Source organism: Salvelinus alpinus, chromosome 8 (assembly GCF_045679555.1).
Source record: "Salvelinus alpinus chromosome 8, SLU_Salpinus.1, whole genome shotgun sequence".
Taxonomy (NCBI): Eukaryota; Metazoa; Chordata; class Actinopteri; order Salmoniformes; family Salmonidae; genus Salvelinus; species Salvelinus alpinus.
This window is the reverse complement of record NC_092093.1, coordinates 38,903,756-38,921,760: the sequence shown is the minus strand read 5'-3', so window position 1 is coordinate 38,921,760 and position 18,005 is coordinate 38,903,756. Positions and strand designations below refer to the sequence as shown.

Genomic DNA, 18,005 nt, shown 5'->3' with positions numbered 1-18,005 from the left:
GGCGCACAGTAGGCATCAATGGTGTCTATAATACAACTTTTTCTTCGCAATGCTTAAAATGCTCTTTACAAGTTACCGAAGTGCTTCCGTTACATCAATTAAAAATATTACAAAATGTTTATGAGATAATATATTTATACGTAATAAGCTAAAACAATTCCCTATTATCCATAATTCTTCGGTGACAGGCTAGCTGACATTCGATTGCAAAGCAATGACTAGGCCTGACGTTTTATCGTGCCATGACGTTTCTTCTGAATGTCAAAATGAAGATTAGTAGACTATACTTATTTCACCACTGTATCAAATAAATTCATATTCCAATTCTTGATTTATTAATTTAGGCTACCACTGCACTCTCCAGACCACCAACGCGATTTTTCTCGTGCATGCTCAAAAACCTATTTTGATAGTGTTTATAGGCTAGCCTACCTCCAAGCGATAGCAACGGTGCACCTGCCGTGGAACCTTAATATGTAAATGTGACTTCTCTTTTGAAACATATTGTCATTGTTTACAATATTGTCAGACAGTGTCATCGGCAAACATAGCCTAGGCCCTCCGTTGAGCCAATACCCACAGCTTTTGGTGTAATTGAAATGAACGAATCGTTCATAAGGCATTGCCCAAACAAAGAGAGCAGGCCTACAGGTTGATTGTGGTCATGGGGGCCTTTTCCATCGTCCGGTGCACATGGAACGCTGTTGCAACACGATGCGTTGCCTTTGGTAGTTTGCAGCACTGGCCCGTAGCTTTATACAGCTGCCATTTGTTTTGCGAAGATCTGGGATTCCACTTCTGTAAGTGTTTCGCCTGAGAAAGGAATATACCACAATTGTCCAACATTCTGAAACCGACGAACAGTGTTCGCTACAAAAATACTCCGGTGAATAATTTCCATCCATCTTGTTTCTTTCTTGTTGCCCTCGCCGTGACATGAAAGTTGAGATCATAGCTTTTCATTTTGTTGAATTGGGTTAACAAGCACGGACTCCACACAAGCTCATTTGCTTCACTTACATCTCCGGTGCGTTAGCTGGAACGGTTCAGGACCCGGGCCCTCACTCTAAGCGCTGAACCCCTTTACTGACCTCTCCAAATCTCTCTCATGTTATTGAGCCAGTGATGGCGGAATGCATCAAGTGCCCCATTGATAGCAAATATGCCATCCCTCTACTCCAAGACGTTCGGGATCTTTTCAAATATAACCTCAAAAGAGTTGCTTGCGTTTTTTGTTTATTATCTCAAAATGTTTGATATGCAAGTAGGCTGTGCGTTTATGGGGGATAGAGAGGTGATGCAACATTATAGAGCTAGTAAATAGCACAACGTTGACACAATTCAAAGATTGTTCAGAATTCACACTATAGTTAGTTACTGAAGGCCACAGTCACCTTAAGAGCATCGGTCAATGCTGGAATGCAAAAAAATATGATTTGACGTCCAAACATAGGCCTATATCATTGAGGGTGATTGTTCTGATTAGTGCTCGAGTGTCTCCTATGTTCTTTCCCAATCAAAATGTCTGTCGTGCTTTGTGCTATATCAGTTATGGTGCACATGTTGATCTGATTACAAGTGATATTGAATTTACGAGCTAGTGCAAAACAGTATGTAGTCTAAATGGAACATTCCTTGGACTTGATTAATAATATGAAAGTTATGTCTATAGATATTTCTATAATGATGTAGCCTAATAATGTAATAACACGCAAATAAATTCCTATAGGCTACGATTTTGACCTATTTTGGGGTTGTCTTATGCTTCCTAGGATATATATATATATGATGTTGTAACATGTGAAGAAGCGCCGTAATTATCCTGTTTTCCATAGCTACACCAACGATTAGGTTATGGAACACCAATCTATCATAACAATTTGAGTCTAATTTTACCGGTTGAATTAACATTGATCAGGTATTCATTCAAAAGTTACAGTAAATGAAAACATCATTAAGACAAATACAAGTTACCTGCAATAAGCTGGAATTCAACAGACCCGAGCAGGAAAGATTCCCTTTTCATGCTATATACCAGCACAAGCGATAGTGTACATAAAATCGAAGAACATTTTGTGAATATAGGCCTTTGTATTTATGGTCCCGAGACATGCAAGTTTCAATAGAAAGACCGAAGTCATTGCTATTTTTGTTATCGAATGCTTCCCCATGCAGTCATGATAATGGGAACGTAGTTGGAATGGAAGAAATTTGAGTGCAGGAGCCCATAACCATACCCTTTGAAAGGTCCACGAGGTTGAGCGGTTTGGTTATTTGCATGGGGCTACATCCAGGAAAAAGACCGAAAAGAGCCATCCACCACAATACAATTCGGTTATTATGAATTATACGGCTCATTCAACAGATGCATTATGGAAAGCAGACAACTAAGATTTTATCCGATCTGAACATATTTTAACAATGAGCATTATAGCCGATGCTACAATTGTGCTGGGCTGAAAACTTTGATGTAGCCTAGGCCTAACAGGAATTAAAGAGCAAAATGGTATCCAAATTAAATAGTTGATAAATTAGGCTATAGCCAATCAGAATTTTAAAAAGTGGTCTACAGAAAAATTGCCTAAACCTACATCTTGACTAAGCAAGATCGCCTATCAGACAGAATCAAGACAAGGCCATTTATCAAGAAAATACGTTTTATATGATTTGATTACCATACTTGGCCTAAAATCTGAAAAATTCTCATTCATAAAACAATTCTTAAATTCTAAAAAAATAAATGTTTCAACATGCATCAGTGTGTGGGCTGCACAAATGTCATTCCCTGGCCTTGCCATCTCTTTCTGCCACAGGGACTTTAGCATATAGACTACCGCTATCTGCACGGATAAGAAATTATATCAAGTATAATTCATTTAAAACAGATTGAAATTATCTTTTGTCACGGAAATCAATTCACCTGTTGTCAAGTTAATACCTCTCAAACATTCTAGGTAGCCTAAAATGATTTAGACAGTTTTATAGTAACTTAAATCGCGAAATCACCGTAAGGCCTACATTTTTTAATTGTTCAGATTAGCCTGCATGCGGCTCGCATAGCCTACCTCTGAAGCATTGGATGAGCAGGTGAACTCGTTTCTCACTGGGCACAGACGTCAGTTTAAAGACCGTTTTTGGTTGAGCTGTCAACTTATATTAATTCAATGTGAAATCAACAAAATGTCACCATGTCATTGGATTTAGGTTAAAAGTTCGGTAAAAAATAAATATTCGCTTATGTTGACAACTTTTTAGAAGTCCAATAACTTCTCCATCTTCATTCAAGGTCACACACATTTTGTTGTTTAAATGACATGGAAGCAACGTTGATTCAACCAGCCTTTGTCCGGTGGTCTACCAGAGATAAATGACCATTATAGATCAAAGTAAATGGCAACAATGAGTTATTAACTCAATTAGCATGCTACTGGTGATCCATCTTTTTTATTTTAAAATAGATAAGGACTTAATACACATTTAATTGTCTTTGATGAATCTCGTTCACATCAAGGACTGAACATTGATTTGAATCCATGCCATCTTTGCGGTGTAGGACATTGTGCCATAGGCTACTCTATCCGTTCCCATGTCCACAATTAAGTAGGCCTAATTGGAAAGTACCAGGATTACTGCACAAGTAAGCAAAAGTGGAATTTTTGTCTTCCAATGAGTGACCCATTAAACGCGATTAATAACATGGGGTTGGTTATTTTCACATCTAAATATGATTTGAATAAAGTATTATTTTAATACTAATCCATTGTATTGTCTGATTACATTTAGTAAAGAAGCAAAAATTATATAATTTTTATGATCGTTATTGTATGGGGTAATGCAAGCCTACCAATTTGTAATTGGAAAAATAAATATAATCACACCCTTAAACGCAAAATGAGCAGAATGTGACAGGTTGGATGGTGAAAGAAAGTCTTCATTGTGGTGCCTGATTCGGTCTCTGATTCGGTCTCTCGTGTCTGTTCGAAGAGCTCTCGAGTTTAGAAAAAGGTTGCTATTTTATTTTTGGGCTGGAGCAACAGCTTTACCCGAATGCACCTAAACTATAGCCCATTGCCTCACTTGAAATCCGACCAAAGAATCAAAAAATATATACTTTTCGAATTAGTTCCATATCACAGGTATTTATTAAGCTGACGTTTAAACCATCTAAAATGGCATCTTGCTTATCTTAACTCAAAAGTAAAATGTTCCTAAATTACCCGGTTAAAATGTCAATGCCCATTGTTGGCTTGTTTGGCTCGTTGCTCCGCCCCTCGTGTTTGTCGTAAACCTGGCGCCTGGCTAGAGTCAAGACAAGAGCGCCCAAGGCTCCCCTCCTTCTCCAAGGCGACCCATTAGAAATCTCAGACGGACTCACAAGTACTCTTGTAGGTGTCCTGCAATAGAGACACTACGGTCGGACTTGTTCCGCGTTCAGCCAAATTCACCTGCGGGCTAAACCATGTCCTTGAGCCCAAAGCACTCAACTCCTTTCTCAGTGACAGATATTTTAAGCCCGATCGAGGAGACCTACAGAAAGTTTGGAGGCATGGACAGTACAGGGAACCTCGCGTCTTCGCTGGGCGCATACCGACAAACTCAGGTGTCTCAACCAGGCATCCAGCAGCACTCCATGTGCCATAACACCGGGGTGGCGAGCACCTATCACATGCCACACAGCGTCTCTCAATTTTCCAGTGCCATAGGAGGCTACTGTAATGGGAGCATCGGGAATATGGGAGACCTCCCGTCTTACCAAGACACAATGAGAAACGGCGCAGCAGCAACTGCATGGTATAGCGCAAACACCGAACCCCGCTACCCAACAAGTAAGTTGAACAAGTAGCCTATGATGTTACTTTTAAGAAATGCAATTCGTTTTGAATAACTTAAATGTAAACCACAACTTGAAATGGTGGATAATTGCATTGCGCACCACGATTCAATTCAAATAATTCTAACCGGTGTCTAATATTCATTTATTTAACTCTGTGCCATTAAAGTTTCTAGATTCATGGGGGCTTCCACTGGGATGAACATGACCGGGATGGGGACGTTGGCAGGGATGGATCCTACCAAATCCATGGTCACCTTACACTCTGCGCCCAGGAGAAAACGACGGGTGCTGTTCTCTCAGGCCCAGGTGTACGAGCTGGAGAGGCGCTTTAAGCAGCAGAAATACCTGTCGGCACCCGAGAGAGAACACCTGGCAAGCATGATCCACCTGACGCCGACCCAGGTAAAAATTTGGTTTCAGAACCACAGGTACAAAATGAAACGCCAAGCAAAGGACAAAGCGAACCAGCAGATTCAACAGGAGAACGGCAGTGTGTGCCCACAGCAACAGTCACCGAGGCGGGTAGCAGTCCCGGTTCTCGTGAAGGATGGCAAACCCTGCCAGAACGGGTCAAGCATACCGACGTCTGGGCATCAGCAGGTGCAGCAGCAGCAGAACGTGTCCGGTGGTGCGATGACGGCATCGGGCAGTGCGGTGGTCAATCACCATAACCAGCAGGTGAATAATCCGTTATCATCCGAAGAACTGGAGGAAATGTCCCCCAGTTCCCCTATTCTACACAGCCAGATAAACATGTCTCAGACTGACGCGGGTCTCATCGAGTACACCAATAACATGGTCAGTTCAAACCTGCTTTATGGCAGAACTTGGTAAAAGGGAGAAACCTGCCATTTTATATTTTCATTCTGGAGAACACGTCAAGTGGATTTTAAGACGAACAAAAACATCGGGAAGGACAGTGGTCGTTGGTGACATGGACAACAGAAGCACCATACTTCCTTGACATTTGAGAGGTGCATAGACCACCTATTTTTAAGAAAGTCGACCGTGCGTGTTTTACCTTTGATGAAGAGTATTTGATAAAAATTAGACTCCAAGCACTCGGTGACGGTGTTAAGGGAGTGAAGTTTTATTTGTTGGAATTAAATTCTTTAAAAGGACACATTGAGGGTATCAGGCCAAAGTATTGTAATATTTCGATTAATGAACCTGAACTGTATATATAGTTAACACATTTCATGTGACAGTGATTGTTTTTAAACGAAACATTTGTTCGATAATTTTTTGTAAATTACAAATGTGATTGATGCATAGCATACATATAAACAAATCACAATCCAGTTTAACTAACAATAAATCGCTTGACATGTAAGCATATCAATTTTGATGAAGACGTTGGCCTAATGCAATTACATTTGTTATTAGTTCTTATCACCCAATTATTGAACGAAAGAGTCAAAAAATATAAATTCCAATATTAATTGCCGTTACAAGCAGGCCTGGTTAAGTAAACATATTTAAGCACGTAGTCTATAGCATGATAAAGTCCTAAAATGCAAGACTATTTGCAGGATATTTAAAATTGGACTGCGACTGATTTGGGCAAACAATGTAAGACAAAGATGAAAGGCGAGAATTTCCAAACCACTGTAACAACTGAGCTCAATTGTTTTTTCAAATTTTCAATAAATATAATTTGTTATTCGTGGGCTCTTTGATTTGAACATTTGAAATATAAGCAAGCAAAAATGCTAACTATTAGTGATAAATTTGCCTACTTTATAATAATAGGGTCCGCATTAAATAAAGGGGCACTGAATGGAGACATTAAATATATTTAGAGGACCATAAAGTTACTTCTGTACCTGTGAAACTGGGAAAGACTGATTTATTAAAACCGGTAGGAAATGAAATATGTTTTTTGATTAGGCTATGTAATTATGTCTCAAACAAAGCCGCTATGGAGCTTAGCAACCGCTAAGGAATTTTGAATTGACAAAAAAAAAAAAAAAATCGAAAATAATTAAACCATTGTCTAAAGATTTGCCATGTTCATGATTTAGGAATATTTAGTTTACATTTTTCAATGAATGCTTCACATCAGAAAGCTTATGGCGATTGTGAGAATTGATAGAGGAATATGATTTGAAAAATGTAAGGTTTGTGATGCAAATAGCTGAATAGTTTAAATTTGGCTATTTATGAAAAATTGAAATAAAATATGAAGGTAATCTAAATTAGAGGGGTCAATATCAACTTTACAAACAAACTGACAATGACACAATTGTCTTGACTAACTTGTATTTCACAAGTTGTACAGGCATTATTCTTAAAAATTCAGTACATAAGAACATTATCGGTATTATTAAAAGAAAACATCTTATAAGTAAAACAGCCTGAAAGACAAATATAGCGAAAAAAAAAAAAAATCATATTCGCCTTCTTCTGCCCAGCTAAGTCTAAATTTAACTCCAATTGTATCTTCTTGCTGGGGGTGGCAAGGGGTAACTCCGTCCAGAGCTGTATCCCTGTAAAACACAGAAAGGACCAAACCGGTCAGAAGGGCTGCACAGTAAATAAAAGCATAAAGAGCAAAGACGGCAGACATTAGTGGAGTATAGTATGCATAAATTATCTGGAGGTGTCCTCCTTGTCAGGTGGACATGGTCAAAGTCATGTAGTTACCGGTTGTCCTCCACGGTCGTCTCTGCGGTCTCCTCTACGGTCATCCTGACCACGTTGCTGGTGGTAGCCACCCTGACCCTGCCCCCCTCCATGGCCTCCTCTCTGCAAGTTCTGCTGGTAGGCAGCTCCCTGGGACTGCATCGACCGGTCCCAGCCGTGCCCACCACCACTACTACTATACTGCTGCCTGTGGGGGAACAAACATTACAATTAATTGTCATTTTGGATTTTAAAATTTATGGACTGTATTCCTACATTGCAATTCGGGTTCTTAACTGCCATGTTGTAGAAGATTACTAAAACTACATCACTGCCAATTTGCCTTTGATTCTAAAACGATGCAGATTAGTTCAACATGAAGTTAAAACATCTAGCTAATGATTAGGGCCGGAGAGATACCAGTATCGCAATATTTTTTCAATGGCAAAAATTAAAACACGAAGACTAAAATCTTTGGTCCTTTAAAAACCTACTGTATGTAAAATATGGTGTTCCATAGTTTGGAAAACAAATACATGTGACTGGATGACAACATAACGTTGGTTTCCAACAAAAGTTAAATCCACTTTGTGTTGTTTCCGTGTCGCGATCCTGGTATCGTCCCGGCCCTACTCAAATAAACAAATCAGATTTTGTATTGAATTCCAAAGAAAGTTCAGTCTTTCCTCCTAATTGACAGCTACAAAACACATTTGCCATGCTGGAAAATTTGGGCTTTAGGCCTGCATTTGTCCTACCCATTTACTCAGTCTAAATATGTCAGAGCACCTGACCAGGAGCAAAAAGAAAATATATATGTTTCAAGTTCTATTGATGCAGCCTTCAAATTGACCGTGGTGACCTAGCAACATCCCTGCTAATTGGTATAGACCTGGAGATTGAATTCATAACAGATTTTTTTTTAAAGGGCCACCAATTTCACATGATTGAGAGTATAAGAATATTAAATTCATGCCAGAGTATGAAATAAACCATACATTTAAATGTGGCTTGAATCATGAACTACATTCATCCCTGAAATGAGGACACCACATTTCCTGTTTGTGATGAGCACACAGTGGCTCTCCATGAATAACAACTCAGCAATGTGTCCATCCATAAGCCAAGCCACCGCATTAAGGTCTCATCTTATTCACTACAATAGGCCAAGGGAAAAAGTAGAAACCGTCGTAGAGGGGGCCCATCCCTCATTATTGAACCATGTCACATTCTTCCCCAATGCCAGACTTAACTGAGCACTGGAATCTGTAATCTCATAAGTTCCTTATGAGTTGCATTTCGGTCCCGTTCGTATAAGTAGTTAAAAGAAACTGTTTTCAATTCGCCCACTAATAACTAGTGACCTAAGGTGACAGAGAGCCACAATAGGCCTGGTAGGCCTGAAAAGTTGAACCAAAGAAGCTGATTAGTCTTTCAAGAGGTCTGGAGCCAGAAACAATGGCGGGTCTGTGCGGACACAGTGGCTGTGGTGCAGAAATGTTACCGCTGGAGCAGTATTAGTGATGCCTCGTTAAGTTGGCCAAACCTCAAGAGAAATTTGTTTAGCACTCCCAAATTCTTAATTCATCTAAGCCCCCCCATGGTGCAGCCCAGTGGGCTCAACTAATATAGGAAGGCCTGTCATCTACCTGGACATTAAGTGTGACTCCGTAGTTACCACTAAACCACTGGAATATTTTCTACTAACCACATACAGTAGCTGTCAAAAGTTTGTACACACCTACTCATTCAAGGGTTTTTCTTTATTCTTACCATTTTCTACAAAGTAGAATAATAGTGAATACATCAAAACTATGAAACACACTTGGACTCATGTAGTAACCAAAGAAAGTGTTAAAAAAAATCAAAATACATTTTATATTAGATGTTCTTCAAAGTAGCCACCCTTTGCCTTGATGACAGTTTTGCACACTCTTGGCATTCTCTCAACCAGCTTCACCTGGAATGCTTTTCCAACAGTCTTGAAGGAGTTCCCACATATGCTGGCTGCTTTTCCTTCACTCTGCGGTCCAACTCATCCCAAACCATCTCAATTGGGATGAGGTCAGGTGATTGTGGAGGCCAGGTCATCGCATGCAGCACTCCATCACTTTCCTTCTTGGTCAAATAGCCTATACACAGCCTGGAGGTGTGTTTTGGGTCATTGTTCTGTTGTAAAATTAAATGACAGTCCCACTAAGCGCAAACCAGATGGGATGGCATATCGCTGCAGAATGCTGTGGTAGCCATGCTGGTTAAGTGTGCCTTGATTTCTAAGTAAATCACTGAGTGTCACCAGCAAAGCACCTCCTCCTCCATGCGTCACAGTGGGAACCATACATGCGGAGATCATCCATTCACCTACTGTGTCACAAAGCCACGGCAGTTGGAACCAAAAATCTAATTTGGACTCATCAGACCAAAGGACAGATGTCCACCGGTCTAATGTCCATTGCTCGTGTTTCTTGGCCCAAGCAAGTCTTCTTCTTATTGGTGTCCTTCAGTAGTGGTTTCATTGCAGCAATTCGACCATGAAGGCCTGATTCAGTCTTCTCTGAACAGTCGATGTTGAGATGTCTGTTACTTGAACTCTGAAGCATTTAATTTGGGCTGCAATTTCTGAGGCTGGTAACTAAAGAACTTATCCTCTGCAGCAGAGGTAACTCTGGGTCTTACTTTCCTGTGGCGGTCCTCATGAGAGCCAGTTTCATCATTGCGCTTGATGGTTTTTGCAACTGCACTTGAGGTCTTAAACTAATGATGGACTGTCGTTTCTCTTAGCTTATTTGAGCTGTTCTTGCCATAATATGAACTTGGTCTTTTACCAAATAGGGCTATCTTCTGTATACCACCCCTACCTTGATTGGCTCAAAACGCATTGAGGAAAGAAAATCCACAAATTAACTTTGAACACGGCACACCTGTTAATTGAAACGCATTCCAGGTGACTACCTCATGATGCTGGTTTTGAGAATGCCAAGTGTGCAAAGCTGTCATTAAGGCAAAGGGTGGCTACTTTGAAGAATCTCAAATATATTTTGATTTGTTTAACACTTTTTTGGTTACTACACGATTCCATGTGTGTTATTCCTAGTTGATGTCTTTATTATTCTACAATGTAGAAAAAAGTAAAAATAAAAACCCTCGACTGAGTAGGTGTCCAAACTTTTGACTGGTACTGTATATTACACTAAACCTCATATGTAATAATAAAAAAAAAAAGGTACTACCATGGTTAATTTCCTACACTGCAGTGGGGGCTTTGGAGAAATACTACAACATCAGTTTGTAAAGTGTATATATAAATGTCACTGCCCAGGATGAAAGGCCTTGTGAATACACGCCTATGTATTAAAAGCAGACAATGCCGTAGACTCACCTTGGATATTGCTGTACAGGGTTAGGGTTGAATGGGGGAGGTGCCCCTAGAAGACCCTGCTGCCTGGAATCTGTGACAAAAGAGAGACATTCAGAAAGTGGTTCTGGGGAACCAATGTCCCTAACACGCTACTAACCTATCGAGAGCAAAACACCCTTTTAAAAACAGCAATACTTAAGGTGTACCTACCTAAGAATTTGGTTCTGATGAGTTGCCATCAGTGTCACTTTTATACACCTCAGTACATATTGCATAGATAAAACCAGCTAGGAGACTTCTGTTTAGTGAAAATGCTAGTTTGACACAGTGAGATTCCAAGGAATCCATTCCAAAGCAATCCCTTCGAGTGAAAGTTAAATCTGTTGCACGCAATGTTTGCGAATCAAAACGGAAACTCGGGTTTAGCATACAACAGACTGTGTGTAAAAAAATGTATTAAAGTTAATTAACCCAGTTCACTTCAGCCTTAACCTCAATATGAAACCCATAGATTTCAATCTAAAAACGGATCAAAAGAAAGTCACAATGATAAAATTAAGTCCATTCAAGCACTAAACCACAATAGGATTTGAGGTGGGGGGGGGAAAGAGAGAGAGAAAAAATGCTGCATTTGCATTTCTTGTCTCCGGCAAAATGAAATAAGCATTCAGCGGGCAGCATTGTGGATGACTCAAGTACCCCTGGTTCCATCGTGGCGAGCCCCTTCACAAAGCCACACTTTTAAAAAAGTAGCGAGAGCGGCTTCTTCCAGATCCGCTGTTGCCAAGGCAATGACCAGCTGCAAGCCCTGGACTTGTTTGTTTATAGGGGCAGGCCTGGTGAGTGGCTGAGACGGGAGGAGAGGGGGCGGGGTGAAATGAAAAGAACTTCAGCAAAGAAAAGCCAGTCATTTACAAACCTGGATTGGAGGTTGGTGTTAAAAATGTTTGATAGGAGGGGATAGGATATCTGTGGAAATTAGCGTTTGGCCGGCTGGCACAACGAAAGTTTCACTTTGAGGCCAATGCGCAATGTTATGGAGAGAGAGTTTAATGTGGTCTGAGATGGCCAAGAGAATATGGACTGGTCAGTCTGACTTGCGGGGTGGAGTAAAATTGACCACAAGGGATGTTTGTCAAGTGATTGAAAATTCTACAGATAAGAACTACGTACAATTGAAACATACTAACAACGCATAACGGTTTGTCCAAACAAAGTGATTAGGTTGGATCTGTGGACTTGTAAATCTTGACAGTTAATAATCTTGTGGACCAACAACCTTATTGAGGACCACCCACTCTGGCCCCAATTATACTCCGGTAACATTGTCATCCGTCTTCTGTCCTGACGACCGGCAGTCAGTCAAAAGGAGGAAATTACAATTTAGACACCTGTCCATCTCCTTAATTAACAAAGATCTAAAACTCTAGAGCTCCAAGCCATGTGACACAAAAGACAACGAACGATTACGCCTAAAATCCCCCAGTACACTTCACATTCCCTGTATTAACCCAAGGGATAACAACTAGCTCAAACCAACTCCCTTTTTCTTCCAACAGTTGGTAAATGTTCTATGCCTAGACCTTTCAGCCTGAAAATAGAATCAACTGAATTCCACGAGAATGCCTTAAAGTGCAACTTCTAATAATGCAGTGACAAAGTTGCTAGTACAATGTGACTGGACATCAGAAGACTAAATGGCCACCGGCGGTGTCTCTCCGTTGGGTCATTACACAGCAGCTGTTTTCATTAGGCCCAACAAAACCCCGCAGCATGTTTCAGAAGCAGCCGGTTGACACATCACCGCAGGAGGTAGTGGCACGCTGAAAGGGGAAGTTAACTTTGGTTTCAACCCTCTCCAGTCTACCACACATCCAATCAAATGGGATCGTCCCAGAAGGCTTTTATCAGAGGGGCCAGTGTGTCCAGAAGCACTCGACAATCTCATTACCACCCGCAGTCTCCCAGTGCAGCCAGCACCACTAATCAGTAAACAGCGACACAGGAGCCACCCCCAACCCAACACAAAAGGCCCCAACCTGACCAGGGTGATTACTGACAACCTAGTGGATCCTCCCTGAGAGACACAGTTCACAGCAACAAAAGCCTTTGAGCGCTGAGCTACCTACTGTCCCAGAGTTGTCACATTTTGTAGTCTCGTCTCAATAACTTGTCTGGCTAATTGTGCTGTTGGGACCGATGTCGTCTCACACCATATATAGACTAGTTCATCTGTGCATCCTTTTATAAATTGGTTGACTAAAACGGCTAGATTCTCTTATGGATGGAATGGGAATATATACACACACATTTACAATTATTTGATGTAATTTTCCCTCTTACTGACTTAAAGCTGCAATGTCACTTTTGGGGCAATATGACCAAATTCAAATAGAAATGCGAGTTATGGATTTAATTCTCATTGAAAACAAGTTATAGATCTGTCACTCATTGAAAGACTAAAAAGAGGCAGATCTGTTTTCTACGTGCGCCATTTCCTTGTTTCCCGTTCTTAAGTTCAAATGGAGTCTTTTGTACACCAGCTTCAAACAGCAAAAAATATATAAAAAAGTTATTGAAAATATATTTGTGCCGTTGGTTATTCAAGGCAAGCGTCAAAGGGACAGTATACTAAAATTAAGCAGTTACATTTTATTATTCCTTGTATCGTCAGGACTAGAAGGCCATGAATTTAAAAATCCCACCGTTACATAAAGTGACAATTTGAAGAGAAACAGGCCCACAATCACAGATGGGCCAGCGTATTAACCCTGATTGCCTTAATCAAAATAACTAATATAGAAAGAAAGAGGATGAAGTCCGTCCTACGCTGCTAATTGGCAAGTTTACCATCAGGGATGAACAGCAGAGGCCAAGGGAGGCTGCCGCAATCCGAAGAAACCAAAAGCCTTATTTGCATCAAGTGCCACTGGAATAGCCTCTGCTCCCCCACAAGCTATCAGCAGCCAGATGAGATTATTCATCAACTTGCAAATGGGAACATCAAAGTCAAATTGGAGAACTGAGCCGGCGTCCCAAATGGCTCACTATTCCCTGTATAGCGTACTACCTTTGAGCAGAGCCCTGCTATCAGAGGAGCATGGGGCTGAGACCGGGGCCTGGGGACAACCAGGAGCCTCTGATCAGGGGCTAGGAGACCGAGAACGGCCCCCTCCAGATTACGCCATTCCAACTCCCCAGTGTTGCACAAAAAGGGCCATTTAATTGTATAATATATAGTTATTTTTATTCTTAGAAGAAGAGGTACAATATGTCAGCCGAGGACAAAGGAAGTGAAATGTAGCAGCAAGTAAGAAACGATGCAAAAAAAAAAACGGCTTTTCGGATCTGAGATTACTGTCCATCTTCGCTAGCTTTTCTATCATCTATTTCAGATAGTTACTACTCAACACCTGCATTGATCACGTAAAGACTTATTATTTTTTTTTAAATGGGAGATGCAGTGATTGCGTTTGTCTAAGGCCTGACTGTGTGTGTGTGTGTGTGTGTAAGAGGACTTACGTGAGAAGTGACCACCACCACTGTGGGGGGGCCTGCTGTAGTTCCCCTGGTGGTAGTTGCCAGGGGGTGGAGCGTTGCTGTACTGCCCACCTCCCTGCTGCTGTCGGTTAATGCTGTGACTGAAAACATGCAGCGTAAGTCACAGATATTAAATCATCAGCTATAGGCTGTTCCCTTAAGCCCCAGCTGCCAGTCAAATAGCTGACTACTGACCCTAACGTGGCCGGCTACTTCATTGAGTAACGCATCAGATGCCTACACATACATTTTTATATATTATAGCTGCTAATACTAACCATTTGCTGTCACATCAACACAAGCAAACTGGGAGAAAAACTAATTTATGCCAGGTTTTCTTAATTACCAGTCTCTGAACACCTGCCCATTTGGCCCCATCAAGGAAAATAACTGTTTAAATTACAGAATTAAGGATTTGGTGGACAAAAACATTTCTGAATATATCATGTTTCTTTGGCAGCATGCATAATTCATTCCTGAACATGCTACAGTCCAGAATCAGCCAGATGTTCAATTACCCAGGTTCCTTAAAGAGGCAATCCGCGATTGGTACATCAATTTTTGGACTTTCCATGAGCTTGGTTCAACTGTATTTACTTTGTAAACAACGTAACAGTAAACAAACAGCCTTCTGTGAATGTCTGACTAAGTTTAAGAGCTTAGATATCATATCAAAGGGTGACCATTGAAGGGATATCATACAAGTTGGTCTGGCTGCAAGTCTAAAATGGTCAATGCTGTCTAGTCTGAAGAGACGTGCACGTACCCCAGGGCCCTGAAGGCTGACTGGTCCAGATGGACCTGCTGCCGGTTGGAGTTGAAGCCCAGTTGGGGCCTCCAGTTACCCCTACCACGGTTACCCCTCTCCCAGTCTCCAGGCTTCAGCACCTTGGCAGGAATCCTGAGAGACAAGGAGCCATTGTATTTTTCCCACACAAAACAGTAACAAACAGAACAGAAAACACCACACTGTCATAAAGAGCTCCATGATCCACCAAAAATGAAAAGACAATGAATACACTATGACTTTGTCAAAAGGAGACAGGGAGACATGAGTGATGAATGACAAATATACTGGATGGCGTTCTTTAAAATCACAGACGCGGTGTACAAATTCAATTGAGATCCATTTTAAGGTGTAGCAATAGGTATTTTGATAATATTTACGATAAATAACATTGCTTAAAGAACAATGCATCTAAGCACATACAGAAGGTGTAAGATAATATACAGCTCTGACTCAATGGGAACATGTTAATGATAAAACAATGCATTGTAATAACTTACTTTGCTCCATGAAGAATGACAGCCTTGAACACAAAGGTCTCTCCAAACTGTGGGTCCTTATATTTCACTCTGCCGAGACAAAAAACAGAATTTACAACAATTCATTTGATGAATAATTGAATTTGAGAGTTTCAAAAAAAAAAAAAAACAGTACTTGAGCAGTATTAAGCCTTAGTGAAGACGGAACAAATAATATTTTACAATAACATCCTGGTTGATTCAGATGGATTCCCTTAAAAGTTTCCATTTCGGTAAAACTCCAGGCAAAGCAGACTCCAAGCCTTGCATTGGCAAATAATTTAATAACCATCCTGTTCCAAGGAGAAATAGCGAGCCAAGGCATTTTAAATCGGGTACTCCAGCGCTGGTCGTAGAAAATGGCATCAATTCCGTTTTTTGACATCAGCCTTGCTCTACTTCCAGTGTGAATGAGGGAGGCCATGTCCCAAAAGGCACCCGAATCCCTATATCTGGTCTAAAGTAGTGGACTACATATGGAATAGGGTGCCATTTGGGACGCAAACCCACTGAGAATAAGGGAGTCTCAGCTCCTCTTAGAAGCTGACCCCAGAGGGCCGAGCAGGTCGTTACATCCAAGGACTTTTTTTTAACCGTGCGGCAAATGAGCATTTGAAGTCGACCACTGAAGAAGGAAAACTTGAAATTTGTTCCAGACAGAAGATGAAGATGACCTTAAATTTCTCCTCCTGGTCGAGGTCAATCACATAACGTAAAGCAGTAATGTGAACTTAGAACTATCGCTCTGAGGATTGTTAACTGGCCCTTCAGGTGAACATTTGTAGGAAATTCAGTCTTTGTACAAGCGTGCACGTGTCCCAACTGGGAAGACCAACTGGTGTGACTAAGGTAAAAGACCATCCTTACCCAATGGCACTGTTCTGTGCAATGTCCCGTAGCATGGGGATGGGAGACGCCACTGGCCTAAGAACAAAAGCGGTTTCACATAGGTTAGCCATGATTCTCTCCAGAGAAGGATGAATAATGTATCGAAAAGAGTGTTGAGAAAATAGATGTTCCTTACTTATCTGGTAGGATAGGGTCTCCGTCAAGATTTAATATACCTTGAATTCCATGGCATAGTTCAGCTGGCATCTCGGTGCCCTGAGGTAAATGGACATAATATTACTTCAAGTTCATTTTAATGTAATGGTTTATGTATTTAGCCAGGATAGTCCAGTCAGTAATTGCCACTGTTTTCAAGGGAGTTCTTAATACTTCTACTACATAAATAAACTCAGTCAACTGTGGTTTTGTCAGCAAACTTAAACATGTATAAATATTTGTATGAGCATAACAAGATTCAACAACAGACAAACTGAAGTTCCACAGACATGTGGCTAACAGAAATGGAATAATGTGTCCCTGAACAAAGGGCGGGTCAAAATCAAAAGTAGCAGTCAGTATTCTGTTGTGGCCACCAGCTGCATTAAGTACTGCAGTGCATCTCCTCCTCATGGACTGCACCATATTTGCCATTCCCTAGCCCTCACCCTTCAATCTAACAGGTCCCAGACGTGCTCAATGGGATTGAGATCCGGGCTCTTGGCTTGCCATGGCAGAACTGACATTCCTGTCTTGCAGGAAATCACGCACAGAACGAGCAGTATGGCTGGTGGCATTGTCATGCTGGAGAGTCATGTCAGGATGAGCCTGCAGGAAGGGTACCACATGAGGGAGGAGGATGTCTTCCCTGTAACGCACAGCGTTGAGATTGCCTACAATGACAACAAGTGCAGTCCGATGATGCTGTGACACCCGCCCCAGACCATGACGGACCCTCCACCTCCAAATCGATCCCGCTCCAGAATCCGGCCATCACCCATGGTGAGACAAAACCGAGACTCGTCAGCGAGCAATTTTTGCCAGTCCTGTCTGGTCCAGCGACAGTGGGTTTGTGCCCATAGGCGACAGTGTTGCCAGTAATGTCTGGTGAGGACCTGCCTTACAACAGGCCTACAAGCCCTCAGTCCAGCCTCTCTCAGCCTATTGTGGACAGTCTGAGCACTGATGGAGGGATTGTGTCCTGGTGTAACTCGGGCAGTTGTTGCCATCCTGTACCTGTCCTGCAGGTGTGATGTTCGGATGTACCGATCCTGTGCAGGTGTTGTTACACGTGGTCTGCCATGGCGAGGACAATCAGCTGTCCGTCCTGTCTCCCTGTAGCGCTGTCTTAGGCGTCTCACAGTACGGACATTGCAATTTATTGCCCTGACCACATCTGCAGTCCTCATGCCTCCTTGCAGCATGCCTAAGGCACATTCACGCAGATGAGCAGGGACCCTGGGCATCTTTCTTTTGGTGTTTTTCAGTGTCAGTAGAAAGGCCTCTTTAGTGTCCTAA

General features: G+C 41.5%; 2 protein-coding genes across 2 annotated transcripts in view; one reads left to right on the top strand and one right to left on the bottom strand.

Annotated features, from left to right (window-relative positions):
* Positions 1–4,336: 4,336 nt before the first annotated feature.
* Positions 4,337–6,180, top strand: LOC139583085 (homeobox protein Nkx-2.4-like). Its single transcript, XM_071413828.1, has 2 exons — positions 4,337–4,826; positions 5,001–6,180. The coding sequence occupies exons 1-2, from the start codon at positions 4,460–4,462 to the stop codon at positions 5,666–5,668; spliced, it is 1,035 nt and encodes a 344-aa protein (XP_071269929.1). The 5' UTR covers positions 4,337–4,459; the 3' UTR covers positions 5,669–6,180.
* LOC139583084 (5'-3' exoribonuclease 2-like) overlaps positions 5,901–18,005 on the bottom strand; it is a 32,659-nt gene continuing 20,554 nt past the window's right edge. The window contains exons 23-30 of the mRNA XM_071413827.1: positions 16,687–16,766; positions 16,530–16,586; positions 15,645–15,713; positions 15,124–15,258; positions 14,340–14,458; positions 10,839–10,908; positions 7,481–7,667; positions 5,901–7,323 (exon numbers count right to left, since the gene is read on the bottom strand). Coding sequence (XP_071269928.1) covers positions 7,261–7,323; positions 7,481–7,667; positions 10,839–10,908; positions 14,340–14,458; positions 15,124–15,258; positions 15,645–15,713; positions 16,530–16,586; positions 16,687–16,766 — 780 coding nt within the window. The 3' untranslated portion in view covers positions 5,901–7,260. The remainder of the gene's footprint in view (positions 7,324–7,480; positions 7,668–10,838; positions 10,909–14,339; positions 14,459–15,123; positions 15,259–15,644; positions 15,714–16,529; positions 16,587–16,686; positions 16,767–18,005) is intronic.